At 54.4% G+C, this 18079-nt stretch overlaps 1 protein-coding gene across 1 annotated transcript in view; it reads left to right on the top strand.

The window, feature by feature from the left end:
• The window catches only part of ARHGAP35 (Rho GTPase activating protein 35), a 113050-nt gene extending 95375 nt beyond the window's left edge, over nt 1-17675 (top strand). Inside the window, exons 4-7 of the mRNA XM_055553425.1 lie at nt 8237-8314; nt 9807-9938; nt 16447-16552; nt 17180-17675. Coding sequence (XP_055409400.1) covers nt 8237-8314; nt 9807-9938; nt 16447-16552; nt 17180-17537 — 674 coding nt within the window. The 3' untranslated portion in view covers nt 17538-17675. The remainder of the gene's footprint in view (nt 1-8236; nt 8315-9806; nt 9939-16446; nt 16553-17179) is intronic.
• The last annotated feature ends 404 nt before the right edge of the window (nt 17676-18079 follow it).

Genomic DNA, 18079 nt, shown 5'->3' on the forward strand with positions numbered 1-18079 from the left:
ATCCTGGACACAGAGTGCAGGGATTGTAGGAGGGCGGCGGCCGCGATCAGATTTTCTGCCAGTGTTATAGGCTTCTAACCTAAGGAGGGCCGCTGGGCTGTGATGGGTGCCATCTTTGAACCTTTCATGACTTGGTGAGAATCAGGAACCCGAAAGAAGTTCACCTGTGCCCTCGTTGGTGCTTGCGAGGAGTCTGCCGGGGCCCTGCTGTGGCGTGGACGCTGGCACTGTTTGCAGGGAGCGGGTGGTGGTGGCGGTGTGTTGTGTGTGCCTGTATGTTAGTGCAACTGTTTCTTTGCTGGTAGCTCGGTGTTCAGTCGGTGAGGACCCCCACCTCACCCTCAGCCCAGCTCTGCACTGTGGTGGCACTAGCTCGCCTCCGAGTCACACGCCGTCCCGCGCGCCACTGGGCTTGAGTGTGCTGGCGGAGCCACACTTGCAGCCTGAAGGAGGCTCACGTTCTTAGTTGGGGCTCCCAGCTGCTCCTGGCTTCGAATATCGGCAGCTGCCTTGCAGAGTCTACTCTGCTCCCCTCAATTTTAGGTCACATTCCTCTCCCCCTCCATCCTAGGCTGCCCAGAACCAGCAGTATCCACTCTGGGCTGGCCTAAGGCTGACCCCGTCACGGTAGTTTTCTGAAACACATCTATTGGGGTGTGCATCTTCTTGAAACTCAGGGGCCGAGCCCCTTGGCGGGCTCAGAGCAGGGCCCAGAAGCCCTCCCTCACAGTGACTGGCAGTAAGTGCCCGGCAGCTTACAAAGGATCAGCCAGATGCTAGAGCCATATGATGCCCCAGACCTGGTGTGATATTTTCATCTTTTCCCCTCCAGGTCTCTTCTCTCCCTTCTTCCTCAGCCTCGAGATTAATGACACGGCTGTGTGTACATACGACGGCGTTGGAAATTGATAACGCCACAGTGCCCGGTTGTGGGGCTGACACCCGGTCAGGCTGTCATAACAGAGTGCTAGTGGCATTCTGTCGGGGAAAAAGGAGGGGTGGCGTTGCCAGAAACAGATCTTGATTGACGAGGGAATTACCCAGGGAAGGCAGCTAACAAAGGGGCACTGGAGGGGCCAGAGTGACATTAGTGTTCAAGGAATAGAAGAGCCAGAGAATCATTCCAGGCACATCCAAGACAGGAAGGCAGCAGGGGACCTCGTGGGGCTGCTCTGCTGTGATCAATAGTAGAACTTCATCGTAGGAAGAAAGCGCGGACACTGCTATCGGGCAGAGAGGAGGCAGCGCTTCTTCTCTGGCTCTCCCTGCTTCTCCAGCTGACAGATGAGAGCACTGAGTGGGTGTGAGTGAGGAGACGAATGAGCGGGAGTAAACAAGGGAGGAACAGAAAAACCTTCTAGCCCTTACAGGATAAAGCCAACATGTGGTATTTAAAGGATAAGGGAATAGGGAGTTAACATGGGAGGGAGGAGCCCAGGATTTAAATGCACAGTCAGCCAAGACGGAGTGAGCCAGCGCGGAGCTGACGCCCTCCACACACCCAGCTCTCTGGCCTTGGACTTGGCCTCTCTGAGCTGCTCTCTGCTCTCTGTAAAATGGGGATAAAAATAATACTATTTACCTCAAAGAATTACTGGGTGGATTCACCGTGATGATTCTAGTGAAGAGCTGAAGAAAGTGCCTGGCACATAGTAAGCCCTCAGCAAAAATATTGTTTTATTATCATCATCATTATTTCAGCATGCCAGCCATTTGTATTACTTGCTCTTCATACGTGTACTGAGTATGCACAACATCTCAGTTCAGTTCAGTTCAGTCGCTCATTCGTGTCCGACTCTTCATGACCCCATGAATCGCAGCACGCCAGGCCTCCCTGTCCATCACCAACTCCCAGAGTTCACCCAAACTCAGGTCCATCGAGTCTGTGATGCCATCCAGCCATCTCATCCTCTGTCATCCCCTTCTCCTCCTGCCCCCAATCCCTCTCAGCATCAGGGTCTTTTCCAATGAGTCAACTCTTCTCATGAGGTGGCCAAAGGACTGGCGTTTCAGCTTTAGCATCAGTCCTTCCAAAGAACACCCAGGACTGATATCCTTCAGAATGGACTGGTTGGATCTCCTTGCAGTCCAAGGGACTCTCGAGTCTTCTCCAACACCACAATTCAAAAGCATCAATTCTTCGGCGCTCAGCCTTCTTCACAGTCCAACTCGCACATCCATACATGACCACTGGAAAAACCATAGCCTTGACTAGACAGACCTTTGTTGACAAAGTAATGTCTCTGCTTTTCAATATGCTATCTAGGTTGGTCATAACTTTCCTTCCAAGGAATAAGCGTCTTTTACTTTCATGACTGCAATCACCATATGCAGTGATTTTGGAGCCCAGAAAAATAAAATGTGACACTGTTTCCACTGGTTCCCCATCTATTTGCCGTGAAGCATAGTCATTTGTAAACAGCCCCATTTTTGATGAGGAACCCGAGGCTTAGAGAGGTCGAATGGTTTTTCCCAGTCACCCAGCAGCTATGAGAGAGCCAGGATCAAAACTGAGATCATATGCATAGAGACTGTTACATAGAATGAAGTAAACCAGGAAGACAAAAACAAATGTCATGTATTAATGCATATATTGAATCTAGAAAAATGGTACGGATGAACCTATTTGCACAGTAGAAACAGAGACACAGATGTAAAGAACAAATGTATGGATACCAAGGGGGAGGAGCGACTGAGATGAACTGGGAGATGGGGACTGACATGCATACAACTACTGTGTATAAAACAGATGATTAATAAAAAATACTAGACATTGAAACTTCAACTAAAAATCTTAATTTCTCTACTAAAAAACAATTGTAATATATAGTGAAACTACGTGTAACTTTGTGCTATTAAAAAAATTCTGTTTAAATATTTAAACGAAAAATATTTGAAGTAAAAAAGAAGTCAATGCGTGTTTTTATTATTTGTCTGCCAGCTGGGTCCTTAGAGCAGGCCATGCCTACAGACAGGTGCTGCTGTTGCAGCTTGTTAAAACGTAAAGGGAAAAAAAAAGCAAGCATTATACAGTGGGCTTTAAATAAGTTATCTTATTTATTCCTTGCAGTAGTCTCCGAAGGTGAGGTTAATTTGTCATAGAGGAGCAGGAGTTAAGAGTCGGCATCTGGGATCTCCCCGATGGCACAACTCAGGTGTCCGCCACTTGCCAGCTTGCTTTTCCACTTAGGTCGTTAGGACCATAGCTCCTCCCTTAGCCCTGTGCCAAGACTTCATTACACTTACCTGTATGGTTCAGAGAAGGTGATGGAAGCATAGTCACCCAGGGTCTCACCGCTAGTAAGTGGCTTCCAACCTAGATGCTCAGCCTCACTGCAGCCCTTTCACCCTCCATCGTGGTGGGGGTGCTGCAGCGGGAGCCTCAAAAGGAGATAGGCTGTGTAGAGATGCTGTTGGCATTTGACCCAGAGTGGGGGCTTCTTACTCTTGTTAGAGAGGTCAGCCCTCTTCAAGACAATTTGGACTTGATGCTCAAGGAGGGTTCCTTTCTCTCCCTGAGTTCTCAGCAGCCCTCTGGCCTTGAAATGTAGCCTGCCAGAGGCTTACCTCTTGGACACGTGGAAGAAAAGGAGAATGGTCTATTAGCCGCATTTCCTTAAAAGTCGACTTGTCCTCTAGTAGTTAAAGCCTGTCTGCTGTGGGGTATTTTAGAGCATTGGCAACACCGATTAATTTTTTTTTTTTTAAGGACTAAAGTGCTGAGTTTTATATCTAAATATAGAAAGTGAAAAATAAACAACTCAGAGTTTGTCTTGGAGGAAGTATTGATTTGTTGCTAGAAAGGAAACTCAGGAGGAACTGAGTCCTGGGGTGTGTGAGCAGGGCTGAAAGCCTGGCCCGGGCGGAGTATGGCAAGACTGAGGCCCAGAGCGCCGGTGCTGAGCAGAAGTACTTGGGATCCAGGAATGAAGAGTTGTTTGCCCATTTCAGAAAATGGGACACATACCAGAGCAGACGGTGGAATCTCCCTGCCATCTCCAAGCTCTTGCAAGTCCCTTGTCCACTTTCCTGGTGCCCCTAGTGTGCCACGTGCCACAGGCACCTCAGCCACTGGGACGGGGAGGTCAGGAGTGGAAGAGGCCAGTTTTTAGCCCGTGGGGAACACCTCGTGGCTGCCATTGGTGGGTCCTCTGGAAGGTTGTGTGGCATCACCGACTCGGACATGAGTTTGTGTAGGATCCAGGAGTTGGTGATGGACAGGGAAGCCTGGTGTGCAGCAGTCCACGGGGTCACAAAGAGTCGGACACGACTGAGTGACTGAACTGAACTAGCCTTTTGTCAGTGAAATACTTTTGAGGAGGACCACGGCTTGCAGCTCTGTAAAGGAGCTCATCTGCCAGATTGGGTGCTCAGTAAATATTGAAAGAAAAAAATAAGGCCTCTTTGCTTTTTTTTTCTTTACTTTTTTAATACTCTTTTGAAAAATCACACGTGGCCATGGTTTAAATAATGTGTAAAAACCTTGCTTACGAATAAAAGGCGCTAATTTTAATACTTTTTGGAAATGCTTCATTCCTAAAGTCTCTGGTATTTATTTTTCCTTGTGTATCCCCCCCCAACCAAATATTCTTGAATCATAGATTTTTTTTAAGAGTCGGGGGGACTTGGAGACCTGTCCCATCTTCTAGAGTGACAGGGGTCCTTAGAGCACGATTCCCTGACCAGCAGCAGCAGCAGCATCACCTGGGAACATGTCAGCAGTGCAGATTCTTGGGTCCTGCCCGCAACCAACAGAATCCAAAACCCTAGAGGTACAGCAGCCTTGTAATCTAGGTTATAACGAGCCCTGATTCTGCTGCATGCTCAAGTTTGAAAGTGCGTGATTTAAAACACCGCAGTAAAAGAACTCAGGCTCCAGAAGCAGGTGGGCTTCAGATTGCAATTCACTAGCTCTCTAACCTTGCGAGTATGACTTTACCTCTTAGCCTCTGCATTGCCATCTGTAAAATGAGATTAGTAATAGTCTCTCTGAAGGGGATGTTGTGAGAACCCATGTAGAAGTGCACGGTAAGGACTCGGCATTATGTGCCTCACATATAGTAAGCACGAGTAAATGGTCGGTCATTATTGACTGTCTTCTTAGACCAGGTATTAATCTTTCTAAAAAAAAGGCAGCATCCCAAACAGATGGCTGTCCAATGAGGGAGTTCAAAAGCTCTGGCCCTTCATAGTGAATGGCAGCTGTAGCTAAGATTATGTGTTGAGAGACTGTTTGCCTTCCTGTCATTCCCATTCTAGTCATAGCTCTGTTCTTCAGAGTCATTAGAGCAAGACTGTTCTTCATAGAAATTGTTAGATTTTTGAAGACAGCAACCTCGGTGGTTCCGAACTTTCTCTTGTTTTAATCATACAAGATTAAAAGATTCCCCAAGAAACCAGTGGAGCTCAGTTAAAAAAGAAGAAGGAAGCAGGGCGTGTTCCCAAGACACTGGGTCTTTGGAGATGCCTGGTATGTAGAGATGCCTCATAGCTTATGGCTGAAGCTTTCTGAGTTGGACCTCTGGCCACGGACCAGACCTGTGGCAAGGAGGCACTGCTCTCTGCCAGCAGGCGTGAGCCGGAGCCAGCCCCGGAGCGTCTCTGAGTGGGTCTCTGGGTCCCGGGTGCACCCTGCTCGGGATCCAGCATCTCTGTGGGGGTCTGCTCCAGGCCCTAGCCCTCCTCCTGCTCTGGCCTTGGGTCCCCGGTGAGCTGCCTCACTCTACCCAGCCTCCAGGCACTGACCCGTGTCGCTTGCCCTGTTTCACTGGCAGTTGGCCATCTGCTCTAAGGTTTCTGTTTTTATTTTATTGATGTCTAATGAATAGGTGCGAACAATTGTTCTGGCCAAGCAAATGATACCTTTCCTCAATTATGCCATGTGGTTGTATAGGTCAGTGGCAGAATTGCTGTTTTAAAGGGGGTTTCGTAACAGAAGCACACGTCCAGATGACGGGAGATACTAAGGTGGTGACTAGCTGGTGCTGAGGAGCTGGCCTCGTGCTTCGGGTGCTCCCATCTTTCTGATCACCCATCCAGTGGCCTTGCAGCGGGCCTGCCCCTCGGATGGTCTCCAGTGGCTAATTTGCAGTGTGTTTCCAGCCCTGTGATACCAGGCAGCTGGCCATTAGGAGACAGCGCCGAGGATTCCTGTGCGCAGGTTGCCAGAGATTGCAAGTGGACTGAGGCTGTCAGGATCTTATCTCTGCCGTTCAGAGAGCCCCTCTCCACGCTGGGGCGCAGGCACTGTGGACATGTCCATCAGGACTTTTGAGGCTCCCGCGTTTGTACCGTTGTTTTCTTTGTATTCGAGAGGGGCTGATATTCAGATAAAGGGAAAAGTATAGTGATTTCTTGTCAACCTGGAGGGTGAAGATTTGAATCTGTTGACACATACCCAGGGCTTCTCAAAATGTGGATGATTTCATGTTGAAGCATGTGACATGTATTACCTGAGATGTGCAATAGGTAGTAAGTTTAAGTATCTGAGAATAGTGTAGAAAAGTCCCCGAGGAAAGAGAATTACTGTAGAATTACTAACTGTGGATGCTGAGCAGGGGCCATGCTGACCTCTGACCTCTGACTTCTGGAGGGCATGGACCATCTCAAAAGCTGCCCAGAATACTGAGGGCCTGTGGGCTTCACGGAGATGTGGTGTTTCTCCAGGGGTGGGGGCAGAGGGGGCTGTGGTCTGGACACCAGCCTGATGGGGTTTAAACGGCAAGCCCCTTCTGAAAAGTGTGGGGCCCCTGGACTGAGACCATACTGCCACCTCTTACCAGCTGTGCAGTTTAGGGCCAGGACTTCCCCTTTCCGAACCCCACTTCCCTCACCTGTGTTCTCTCTTCATCCAGTAGCTCCCACGATAAAGGGTTGAGGATTCGATGGCACCATCATTACATGGGTGGTGGGTGCAGGGAGCATGTAGCCCAGTGCACAGCACGGCAACCACACCGGAAATGTTAACTCTCAGAGAGGGGCGTGCAGTGATGCGGCTGCTTGGTAGCAAGTCGTTGCACGGTAGGGTGTCCTTGAGGCTGGTCCGTTAATGCCCTTGTCTCTGGGGTGAAAGGGCCCATGTGCAGTTAACAGCTTTTAGGCCAAGGAATGATGACTTTTGTTTCGATGATCTTCAGAGTTCACCTGCCACCAATCTAGGGCCCCAGAAACTGACTGACTGCTTTCATCTTGCCCAGCGGGTGCCTCTCCAGCAGCATCAGTCACAGCGATAACTGACTTCGAGGCCTGGTCTGCTCTGTACTGCCCGCTGGCGTGCCGCCCTGGCTCTAGGATGCTTCCACAGTGCCCCGCCAGCTCGTCAGGGTCGCTCAAAGCCATGAGCTCCAGAAAGGACCCCAGCCTGGTTTGACCATTGTCCTTTAGACCACGGTCTCAGGGGTGCAGAGTGGACTTTCCTCCCTGGAGAGAGGGAGAGCCGGGTTGACCGACAGCGCCTGGAGTCCGCTGCAAGCTGCACAGCGCTTCCTATGCAGAGGGTGGAGGGGGCCGCTCTCCCTTGGAGCTTTATCTCCTCCTACATTGTTGTTTAGTTGAATTTTACTGATCCTTTTTTTTTTCTCTTACCTAACACTGTGCACCAAGTAAGTTCCAGAAGGAACAGAAAAACCCACTCTAACCATAAAAACAAATGAAGACATCATAAAGAAGCAGATTGGTCTTGAAAACCTAACATTTTTGAATTGTGTACATCAAAGAAAATTCAATACACAAAATTAGAAGACAGATAATGAAAGGGAAACAATGTAAAGCTATATAACATTAACATAGTTCCTTAATATTAAGTACAAAATGAGGAGAACCACTCCGTTTGAAAGTGAACAAAAACATGAATAGAAAATTCACAAAGTAAGAAAATTATGTTATAAAAGAATATTTAATGGTTAGGTTCACAATATAGTTTGTAAGTGCAAAGGGTGGGTTAAAACATAGTATTATCTCCGTTTTATTAAAATTCCAAGGTATATATCAAAATGTGGGCAGATGTTACCTTTGTCTGATGTGTTTCTGTATTATTTTAGTTTTTACAAAAAAACAAGTATTTGTAAACTTGAAAGTGAGAAAGAAAAAGGGCAGGAGTGGGCTGAGGCACCGAGGCAAGACGAGGGCCCTTGCGCCAGGGGGGCCTCATGGACCCCTGCTTCTCCCCTCGAGCCCATCCCCCTCCTGCTCTGCTCTCCACTTGGTGCTCCTAAGGCTGCTGCCTGTCTCTCCCCAGGGCTGAGCACTGAAGGTATCTACCGGGTCAGCGGGAACAAGTCAGAGATGGAGAGTCTGCAGAGACAGTTTGATCAAGGTAAGGCCACAGCCATTCAAGGCAGATGCCACTGCCGGTGGAGCCCCCTGGGGTGCTCCTGCCACACAGCCCCAAAGCCAAGGGTTCTGGCTAGGTGGCTGAGGAAGAGAGAGTGTTTGGCCCCCGTCAGCAAACAGAAGCATCCACCCCGCAAACCTGCTTCAGCCAGGCTGCTGCCCTCGCCACCGTCCACAGGCACTGTCGCAGCCCCGGCACGGGCCTCATGCGCCGAGACCAGGCCTCGCTTCCCTCGGGCTGGGCCGTGCAGAGGTCATGGCGGCACATGACTCAAGTTTGGGTTGAGATGACAGTCCTGTGTTGGCAGGGCCTCTCAACCATAACTGCGCTCCTCTCAGAGTCCTGCAGGAGAGAAAAAAGCAAGGGGGAGCATCTTGTGACGTGCTGAGCCTTGGGCCCGGGGCTCCCCAAGCTGAACGCTCTGTCTGCTAAGCTAGGTCAGATCTGAGAGGCCGAGGGCCACATGGCCACATCTTTCCACCCTAACGCAGTTCAGTTAGGGCTACACACACTGGGATGAGAGGTCACACCCACCAGTGTCAGACGCAAAGGAGCCAAAGAGTAAAACTTGACAGATGCCACTGGCCAAAAAGGAAGGTAAGCAGAAGATCAAAGTGGGGTCCGACTTAGCATGTGACTGGGCCTCAGGAGATCCAGCCCAGCGGCCTGTGCAAACCTGCAGGCCCAAGCCACTACCCAGTGCGTGGTGGGAGCAGACACCACCCCCACCCCCAGCACCCAGCTCCACAGTCTCCACTAGCTGGCAGCAGGAAGGGAAACGTGTGAGTCTCGAAGGATCGGAAGCACAAGGTCAGGATGAGGGCAGACCCACACTAGGTTAGACACTTGTGTATATGCCAGGATCTGCAGCCCAGGGTATACTCCCAAGCGGAAACAGTTGAGATCTATTGGTAGATGATTTGTTACAAATCAGAAATGTAGTTAAGTATGGAAAGAAAAATTAGAGACAGGAGTTGGTGGTATCATAAACTGGACAGGACCAGCAGGAGGAAAGTGAGTCTGGTTGCCTGACCACCACAAGGAGCAGAGTGGAGACAGCAGTCAGGGTTGCTGGTACCATTTCTGTAACCTTCCAGGAAAAGTGACATGGCCTCCTCCCGTCTCCCCGAGTGGGGGGTGTGGGGAAAGGCAGCAGCATGTCCAGGGCAGATGAGGGGGCTTCGGCCGCAGAATGGAGGCGCAGCTCCTCTGCTCAGAGGCTGATCTGGGCAGGTTGGGTGTCAGCGTGTCTGTGAGTCTCAGAACTTTTTTTTTTTTTTTTTTTTTTAGCAGTACCAGGGGTGCCACCTTCTGTCCAGTCTGTGATGCCCCTGAGTCCCTGCCCAGGCTCCAGGCCAGCCCCCGGCAGCACCCCTGGTTCTCCAGGTTTCTCTTGCTTGTTCCCAGTGCCAAGTGTTCCTTGCTTTGGCACAGCCTCGATTGGCCTGGCCTCACTCTCCCAACTTCCTTTCAGATCACAACCTGGATTTGGCAGAGAAGGACTTCACGGTGAACACCGTGGCGGGGGCCATGAAGAGCTTTTTCTCAGAACTGCCTGACCCCCTGGTCCCGTACAACATGCAGATCGACCTGGTGGAGGCCCACAGTGAGTACCAGCAGCCCGCCTGGCTCGTGGGCCCCTGGCGGCGCCCCAGGCTGACTCTGTTGGGCAAATGGCAGGGGCAGGGGGTGGCGGTGCAGCAACACGAGAACGGGTCCTGCCCTCAGGGAGCTGACGCTCCTGCTCTTGGAACTGAGACTGAAGGACATAGGAAAGAGAACTAGCAAGATGACACCCGAGGGGCTCACAAATTAGACCCCGGCCTTGTCGACCAGAGGTGCTTCGTTCTGTCAGGAAAATTGCAGGCTGCCCCTAAGCGCCATGGTTGAGAGCCTGGTTTTTATGCCAGACTTAGGGCAGAGCCTCGCTCCTTTGCCTGTTCGCAGTGGACCTTCCTGGCTCTGAGTGTCCTAGGTTGCCATCCCTGCCTGCATGTATGAAGCGAGACTCGGAGAGGCCTGGAGGCACGGCTGAGCCACGGACCTGTTCGGTGGAAGGCTGCACTGGCCTCTCCCTCCTGACTCTAGCTCCTCCCAGCTCTCCTGAAAGGAAGTGCACACGTGGTCTGGGCCAGAGAGCCTCTGGAGGGACGGGGACAGCTGCAGTGGACTCTCGGGGCTGCAGAGGAGCGCCTCTGCTTTCAGTGGTCCTGCCCGCTCCAGGGACTCTTCTCTGCCCTGGCCTGCCCCTCTCTGGGGGCCTCTCCCACTGTGGGAACCCTGCCCTTGGGCGTCCTTCCCTGGACTTCATGTGGTGCTGCACGGGGCCTGACCTCTCAGTTTTTCACAGACTGACAATTCTAGACTTTTTAAGCCAGAGGCAGCTGCTGCTGTGCAGCTGCAGGAGGGAACTGTGTCCCTCAGACCCCAGGGCCTTAGTCTTACCCTGCCGATGCCCGACTCCAAAGACGGAGCTCTAAGCACACACGGTCTACTCACAAAGCTGATGGGGTGGACAAAAACTGAGGGGAGGCCACAGATGTGCAGGGCTCCAAGTCATGGTCGTAGACTCTTGGCGGCTTTGGGAAATACAGGTGCTGAAAGAAGCCCAGCCCTGAACGGTGGGAGGGTCCCTGTCAGAATCTGGCTGCTGCAGGGCTGAGGGCCCCAGAGTCTCTGTGCTGTGATCCGCCTTTCCCGTGCTGTTTGTTTCCACAGTCTCGTCGTCGTTTACGCACACCATTCTTAGCTGCTTGAGGTGCTCCACAGCCACCATCTTACCCAGGCCCACAGGGATGGGCAGAAGCCCTGGCAGAACAGTCACGGTGTCCCCTGGCCTGCTCGCCCATCTGCCTACTCAGCACAGGGGCTGGGTCTCCCAGATGAGTTAGGGCGTGGGGACAAGTGCCAGCTTCTGCCCTGGTTTTGCCTTCCAGAGATGGAGGTCCTCCCAGCACTCACTTCTCTAGCAGGCTCCAGGCTGGTTCAGATGTGAGGTGCATGGGAGGCCTCTGTCCAGAGCCAGCTTTCTTTGCCCCTCAGCCAAGCCTCCCTGGACCGCAGGTAGGAAGAGAAGGTGTAGGCTGGCACCCAGCTTGCCGGGCGCCTGGAGGTTGCCAGCAGCGTTTGTCTTGACTTGGCGCCATCTAGAGGCTCGTGGCATCCTAGCACCCTGCAGAAAGAATTCCATTGTTTGTGCGGGAATTGCTGACATGGCATCTTTTTGTTTTTGGAGGGTCGCAGGGGGCAGGAGAGGAAGGTGTCACTGATGGGGAATCAGCTGCCTTCCTCCAGCAGCTTCCGCCGGCATCCACTCTGAGGAAGGGCGCTGCTTGCTGCTCCTGCAGCCTGGAAGAGGGTGGAGATTTTCCGCTTCCTCTTCCCATTGTGTGTTTCCTGTGCCTCACACTAGTCAGCGGGAGCTCGGTTATCTTGAACCTGGTGGAGAGGAGCGTCTCTCACTGACATGGCACCTCACAGCCAGAGTTGAGTGAGCAGTGGGGCTGTGTGTATCAGAGCTTAACACCAACGGGGCAGTGCTAGAGATCGTGGTGAGGGACACGCGGGAACAAAGATTCTCAGCCCCCAGAGTAGCTCGGCTCAGCCTGGCTGGGTATCCATGGCAACATCAACTTGACCAGCTCTTTCCACTTCCTGCCTCAGCGCTGTCGTGTCCGTGTGCGTTCAGGGCTTAGAGATGGTTTCAGATCCTGTCACAGCAAATATCAGGGTCACTATCACATTGTTGTGTGCACTCCAGAATTTCACAGCAGTGTGAATATCACTGGAATTGTGGCTACAAATACGAGACTTTTATAATTATTCACCAGTTATCTTCCTGCCACATACAAGATGCCATGTGGGAGATTGAGAAGTGACTAGCAGCCACAGCCCGCACTGCCAGGGAGTGGCAAGCCGGGTGTGACCTTCTGTGCCAAGACATTTTTCCTGCCTCCCCAGTGCTCATTTAAGTTCTCTGCCAGACGGCGAGAAGCAAGCCAAGTTGGAAGGGCAGAAAGCGCAGAGAGGAGGGAGGAAGGAATTGGGTCATAGTGGAAGAGATGGCCGCTGAGCTTGGCTTCAGAGAGGACCAAGATTTCAGGAGGCAGCGAGAGGGGCCTTGAATTCTCCGTTCTATCTCATCCTCACAGTTCAGCCCAGCCTTCAAGAAACGGTATCATTTATTCCTGCCCCACAGTCTGCTTTTCATCTCACGACCACCCCCACACCCCTGGCTTCTGTCTTCTGTGCTGGCAGAGACCCTCGTGCTGACTCGGTCTCAGGCCAAGAGGCTCTGAGCTTAAGGATCCTTGCCCTCCGAGCCTCATTATCCCGCATAACTTGTGAGTTCTGTGTGCACATTATAGTCTACAGAGACCAGTATTCTTCATCAATTGTCCAAGGGACAAGGGCTCTCTAGCGGTCCAGTGGTTAGGACTCCACGCCTTCTCTGCCAAGGGCCCTGGTGTGATCCCTGCTCAGGGAACTAAGAGTCCACCAAGGGAAATGAAAAAGAGATGCTCAAAATATACGACCCCAGAGGGTTCCGGATGCCGGCGTGCCGTCTCACTCTTTCCAGCTGCAGACGGACAGCTGAGGGCTGGAGATGCATAAACACCGGCCTTGCACGGTCGCTGGACGGGTCAGCCTGGCTGCTCGTCGGGCCGGTGTTCACGTGCAGCCTTGTGGTCGTGCTGACGCCGGGGTCCTGCTTCCGCTTGTCTGTGCAGATAGCGGCTTAAGAGCCTGGGGCACTCTCACCCCCAGTGTGTGCCAGGCCCTGTGTGGGGCAGGGACGGGCAGCAGCAGGCAGACACGTGTGCCCTGCCCTCTTCTGATGGGTCAGAGACCAGTGGACAGGTTATTGGACAGGCAGGGTCAACCTCCAGGAGAAGGGCACCCTGACGCTTCCATTCTGGGCCCAGCAGAGTGAGAGTTCGGCCTGAGTGGTTTGGTGCCACGGGTGCCAGCTTGTGTCACGGAGGGGGTCCCAAGCCGGTGGTTTGCCTTCTTGATGGTGTGGACGTGCCAGGTGGTCAGAATCCATTGGGGGTTTTCCTCGAGGACTGAGCTGAGATTCCAACCAGGAGCCTGGCTGACAGCCAGAGGTGGCAGTGGGGTGGCACGGCCAAGGCGCCAATGGTGTCTGGGATTGGGCCCCCGACACCAGTTCGTGCGACCTTGGACCTACTGTTCTTATTTCTTGGAGCCTGGGTTTGTCTGTACACCTCGAAGGGTGTGGCCCCTGGCTCTGCCCTCCTCCTCCTCCTGAGTTATTGGGGCCTGAGTTCCGCATTGCCTGGTCTCTGTCCAGACTTTGTCTTGATTCAGCTGACCTCAGAACGCCTCTCCTGATGCCGTCTCAGTTGACAGACACCTAATTTCAGAACTACGATGTGTTAGCTGAGGAGGCCTGAGCCCTGCAGAGCCCCTCACCCCTCTCAAAGAGGATTGTTGAGGTTGGCGGGGGCTCCGAGCCTGGGGGCAGGCAGCTGATCAGAGCAGGGGTGCTGAACTTGGAGACAGAACTGGGTGCCCCCCTCCCCCTTGAGCAGGCTTAGGCGGTGTGTGGGGCACACCGGCGCCACCTCCCCTCGGGTGGGGGCTGCCCAGAGAGCACCCGTGGAACATTGCCCCACCGACATTCCAGCCCTCGGGCGACACGCCGCTGGTGCTGTGAAAAGACTGCCAGGTGGAGCCCACAGTGGGTGCCCAGCACTGCTGGGCTTTGCTTGCACGTGGAAAGCAAGTCAGGACAGGTCAGAAGGCTGTCCTCAAGGGGGCCATGTTCCGCGGGGCAGACACAGGGCCCGGCCCTGCTCTGGGAGGCCCCCCTTGCTCCCCTTGCCGTCCTCCCCACCTCCTGCCAGGGTCTCAGTGCTCCCCAGCTCTCAGAGCACCTGCCCCGCGCGGCCAGCGGGGAGAGCAAGACGGTCTGTCTCCCTCCACGCTCCCAGGGTGTGCAGCCTGGGTCCTGCTTAGGCACCTTGCTGAGGCACTGCGCCAGGAGGCGGAGGGAGGCTGGCATGCCTGAGGGTGGTCCTCGAATTTCCATCTGAGCAGGCGCTGTGATATCCACTTCCCCCACCCCTGCAAGGAAGAGAAAGAAGGGGCGGCCGTCCTGTTGCCCAGTGGATAGGAAGGAGAGGGGACATCCTGGGCAGGCAGTGACATTATCAGCCCCGTTTCCTGCTTCCAGCCGGAAGGACGGGTGAGGCCGGGCTCTTACATGAAGGTGCTGCTGCTCAAGTGCTTGATTAAAACAAACACAGCTGTGTGTGTGTCGTGCAAGCACCTAGGAGAGGCCTGTGCCAAGCTCGCATATGGAAGAGGGCACAGTCGGTTTATTAAGTGAGCCTCCGCGCCATCCGCACACTTCTCGTGTTCTCGGGACAGTTGTTCATCCTCCCAGCCCCGCTCCGACCCTGAGCAGTTTACTTCTTTCCTTTTTATTGAAACTTAACAGTGAAGGATTTTGAAACTCAAGGCCAGACAAAAAACGTGTGCCCTTGACGTTGAACCCTTAAAATAAATCTTGGGTTCAGAGAAATGAAGCTGATAATGGCAGCACATAATTAGTTCCTGTGGGCTTTAGGTTACCCACTGTTTTTATCAAGCCACACTCAAGTCTAAACATTTGCCTGTTTCCTGCTCTCAGTGGCTGTCCTGGCCGTCTGTGCAGCCCCTCTCCCACTGGCTCCCTGAGTCCCAGCCTTGCTCCCAGGTGCTGAGTGTGTGTCTGGCTGTGAGTGCTGCATTGCAGGGTGTGGTGTCGCCAAGTGAAGGAGGAGCTGTCCTGAGCCTCTTAGAGACGAGGAGACGGCCACTCAGAGTCATGTCCCCGAGTCTCACAGCTGGCTGGTGTCGCAGACAGGGCCCAGACCGCATGACCCTTCCCCCTGCTGCTCGCGCCACCGCTGATGTTCCGTCTGTCCTTCCTAGTCTAGCTTGAGGCTCCTCATACCCGCTTGCCTAGACAGTGACCCTCTGGGGCATGTCACTTTCTACCGGAGTCCTTAACAGGCTTCCTGAAGAGCAAATGGGTTTGGAGAGTCTGGGAAGCTCCAGGGATGTAGGCAGCCCTGTACACGGTTTATCTGTGGAAGAGGATCCGGAGCGTTCATCCACCCACAGGAGCCTGTGCCCCAAAGCAGTTGGGCGCCACTATATTTGTTAATGAACGCCTTGTCCCCCCACCCACCTGCACCATCTCTTCACGGGGTCCTCCTGTGATCTTCACGAGCCCTGGGGTCCTAGAGATGAGCCTTAGCTCCAACAAGTGGCCACACTCAGATCTTGACCCGGTTGGCCCCAGACCATTCTCGTCTTGCTAGGCCAGGTCCACTCAGGAAGGGGGCGCCAGGACCCCGGGAAGCACGGTGGTCCCCACCCAGACTCTGCAGCCATTTGGGCAGGGTCTGATTCCCAGACCGAAAGGCTGATTGCTGCCACCTCTCTGAGCCTCAGATTCCTTATTCTGGAAGCGAGGTGATAAGAGCCCCAGCCTCCTAGGATCGTGAGGACTTGCTGAAGCAGGCCTGGCTTGAATGAAGCATTTCATTTGGGCCAGCTTTTCCCTGTCTCAGGACACTAGGGGACACGTAGTCTTTTTGATAAACTCTGTAAGAATTCCCCACCGTTGCCACCAGCTCTTCCAAAGGGCAGATGCGCGGAGGGTCCCTGGCTCGAGGGAAAGGACAGAGCCCTGGTCTCGTGACTCCCCCCTTCCCGAGACTGTTGGTGCGGGTAGGCGGCGGCGCCCACCCGTCTGCTCAGGAGGCAGCAGGCGCTCTGCATCAGGATGCCCGTCTCCAGGGGCAACCAGATGAGCAAAGAATGATGCCCTTCATGGAAGAGTCTCTGGATGGTGGGGGCCAGGAAGCTCAGGGCGTACAGTGTCCCCCTTCAGGAGCAGGGGCCTGGGGCGCGGAGGTGGGCTGGCGCTGGCCCCATGCCACTGCCAGGTGTGCCCGCCTGGGGCACGGCTTGTGGGGCGAGGATGGGGTTGGGCTGTCTTCAGAGCAGGCAGCACTGCCCTTCCCCACTGCCCAGGACCAGCAGCTAGTCTGAGCCCCAGGCCCACCAGCCTTGGTCTTGGTTTTCTCTTTCCTCAGAAATCAATGACCGGGAGCAGAAGTTACACGCCCTTAAGGAGGTACTCAAGAAGTTTCCAAAAGAGAACCATGAAGTCTTCAAATACGTCATCTCTCACCTGAACAAGTACGTTGCAGGGCTTGCTGTTTGTCTTCCCCTCCTTGGAAACCGTCCAATCAGGGCCAGTCGGCTGCGAGAGGAAGCTGAGCGGGGCTCTGTCCTCAGCTTGTTGGGTGCTGGCTCCTCCTCCTCAGGCTCTGTCCTGCTTCCGTCTGAGAGAGGTCTGTACGGCCCCCAGCCCACCCGAAGCTCACTCTCCAGGATCCATGCTCCCTGACCGGTGTGACCACGTGCTGGGCCCAGACAGGTGTCCTGTGGGAAAAAGTGAACGGGAGCCAGGGAAGCACGTGGCTATGGTCCGTTCCCACCTTTACTCCCACAGAGTAGGGTTGTTTTCCAGCCAGACCTGTTCCTCTCCCGACAGGGTGTTGTTACGTGAACCCTGCTGTGGGACAGATAGGCTGCCTTTCCGCACAGCCAGAGCAGTGTCCCCCACTTCGGGGGCCTCAGAGGATGGGGCCAGGGGAGCTCGGGCCTCGAGTCCCAGGCCTGGGGCCTCTTCCGTTCTCAGCTTGCAGGGCGGGGGTGGAGGCAGGAGAGCAGCTGGGGAGGCGGAGACCGAGAGCACAGGTGGCGGGAGCCTCGACCAGTCCCGCGCCGGAGCTCTGACCTCCAGTCTGGTGTCACCCACAGAGTCAGCCACAACAACAAGGTGAACCTCATGACCAGTGAGAACCTGTCCATCTGCTTCTGGCCCACCCTGATGAGGCCGGACTTCAGCACCATGGACGCCCTCACAGCCACGCGCACCTACCAGACAATCATCGAGCTCTTCATCCAGCAGTGCCCCTTCTTCTTCCACAACCGGCCCATCAGCGAGCCCCCTGGTGCCACGCCCAGCTCCCCCTCTGCCCTGGCCTCCACCGTGCCCTTCCTCACCTCCACGCCCGTCACAAGTCAGCCATCGCCGCCCCAGTCGCCTCCACCCACCCCCCAGTCCCCAATGCAGCCGCTGCTCCCCTCCCAACTTCAAGCTGAACACACGCTGTGAGCCCCCGAGGCCTCGGGCTGAAGGAGACGAGGTCTTCTCTCTTGACGGGGTGGCACTGGGCCTTGAACAGAACCAGGCCTGCTGGGCGGGGCAGGGCGGGGAGGGTCCCCTCTCCTCTCTCCTTCTCCAGCCCGCAGCACTAGCAGCCGTCAACAGAAGGCGCAGGCTGGGCCGGCCGGTGCCCTGAGCCCAGCACTGCAGACCTGAGGTTGGCCGCAGGCCGTGGCGGGAGCCCTGCCCTGTGGCATGAACCCTTTTGTGGACTGAACGAGGCAGGCAGGGGCCCTCCACACCCTCACTACTCCCTGGACCCTCCCCACCATCTGTGCACACCAGCCTCAGGGCCGCCGCCCGCTGGGCAGAGCCTGGCGCCGGCCGAGAGGAGAAGATCCTGAGGTCCGGCTGCCCCAGGGCAGGGCCAGCAGCCCCTCACGAGGACATGTCCCTCTGCTGCGCTCAGCGCTCCCCACCCTTGGGGGGTGCGGCCTGCCCGGCAGCCTCCTTGGGAACATGTAGGCTGGCTCTGCCACCCTAAGGTACAG

Source organism: Bubalus kerabau, chromosome 17 (genome assembly GCF_029407905.1).
Source record: "Bubalus kerabau isolate K-KA32 ecotype Philippines breed swamp buffalo chromosome 17, PCC_UOA_SB_1v2, whole genome shotgun sequence".
Classification (NCBI taxonomy): Eukaryota; Metazoa; Chordata; class Mammalia; order Artiodactyla; family Bovidae; genus Bubalus; species Bubalus kerabau.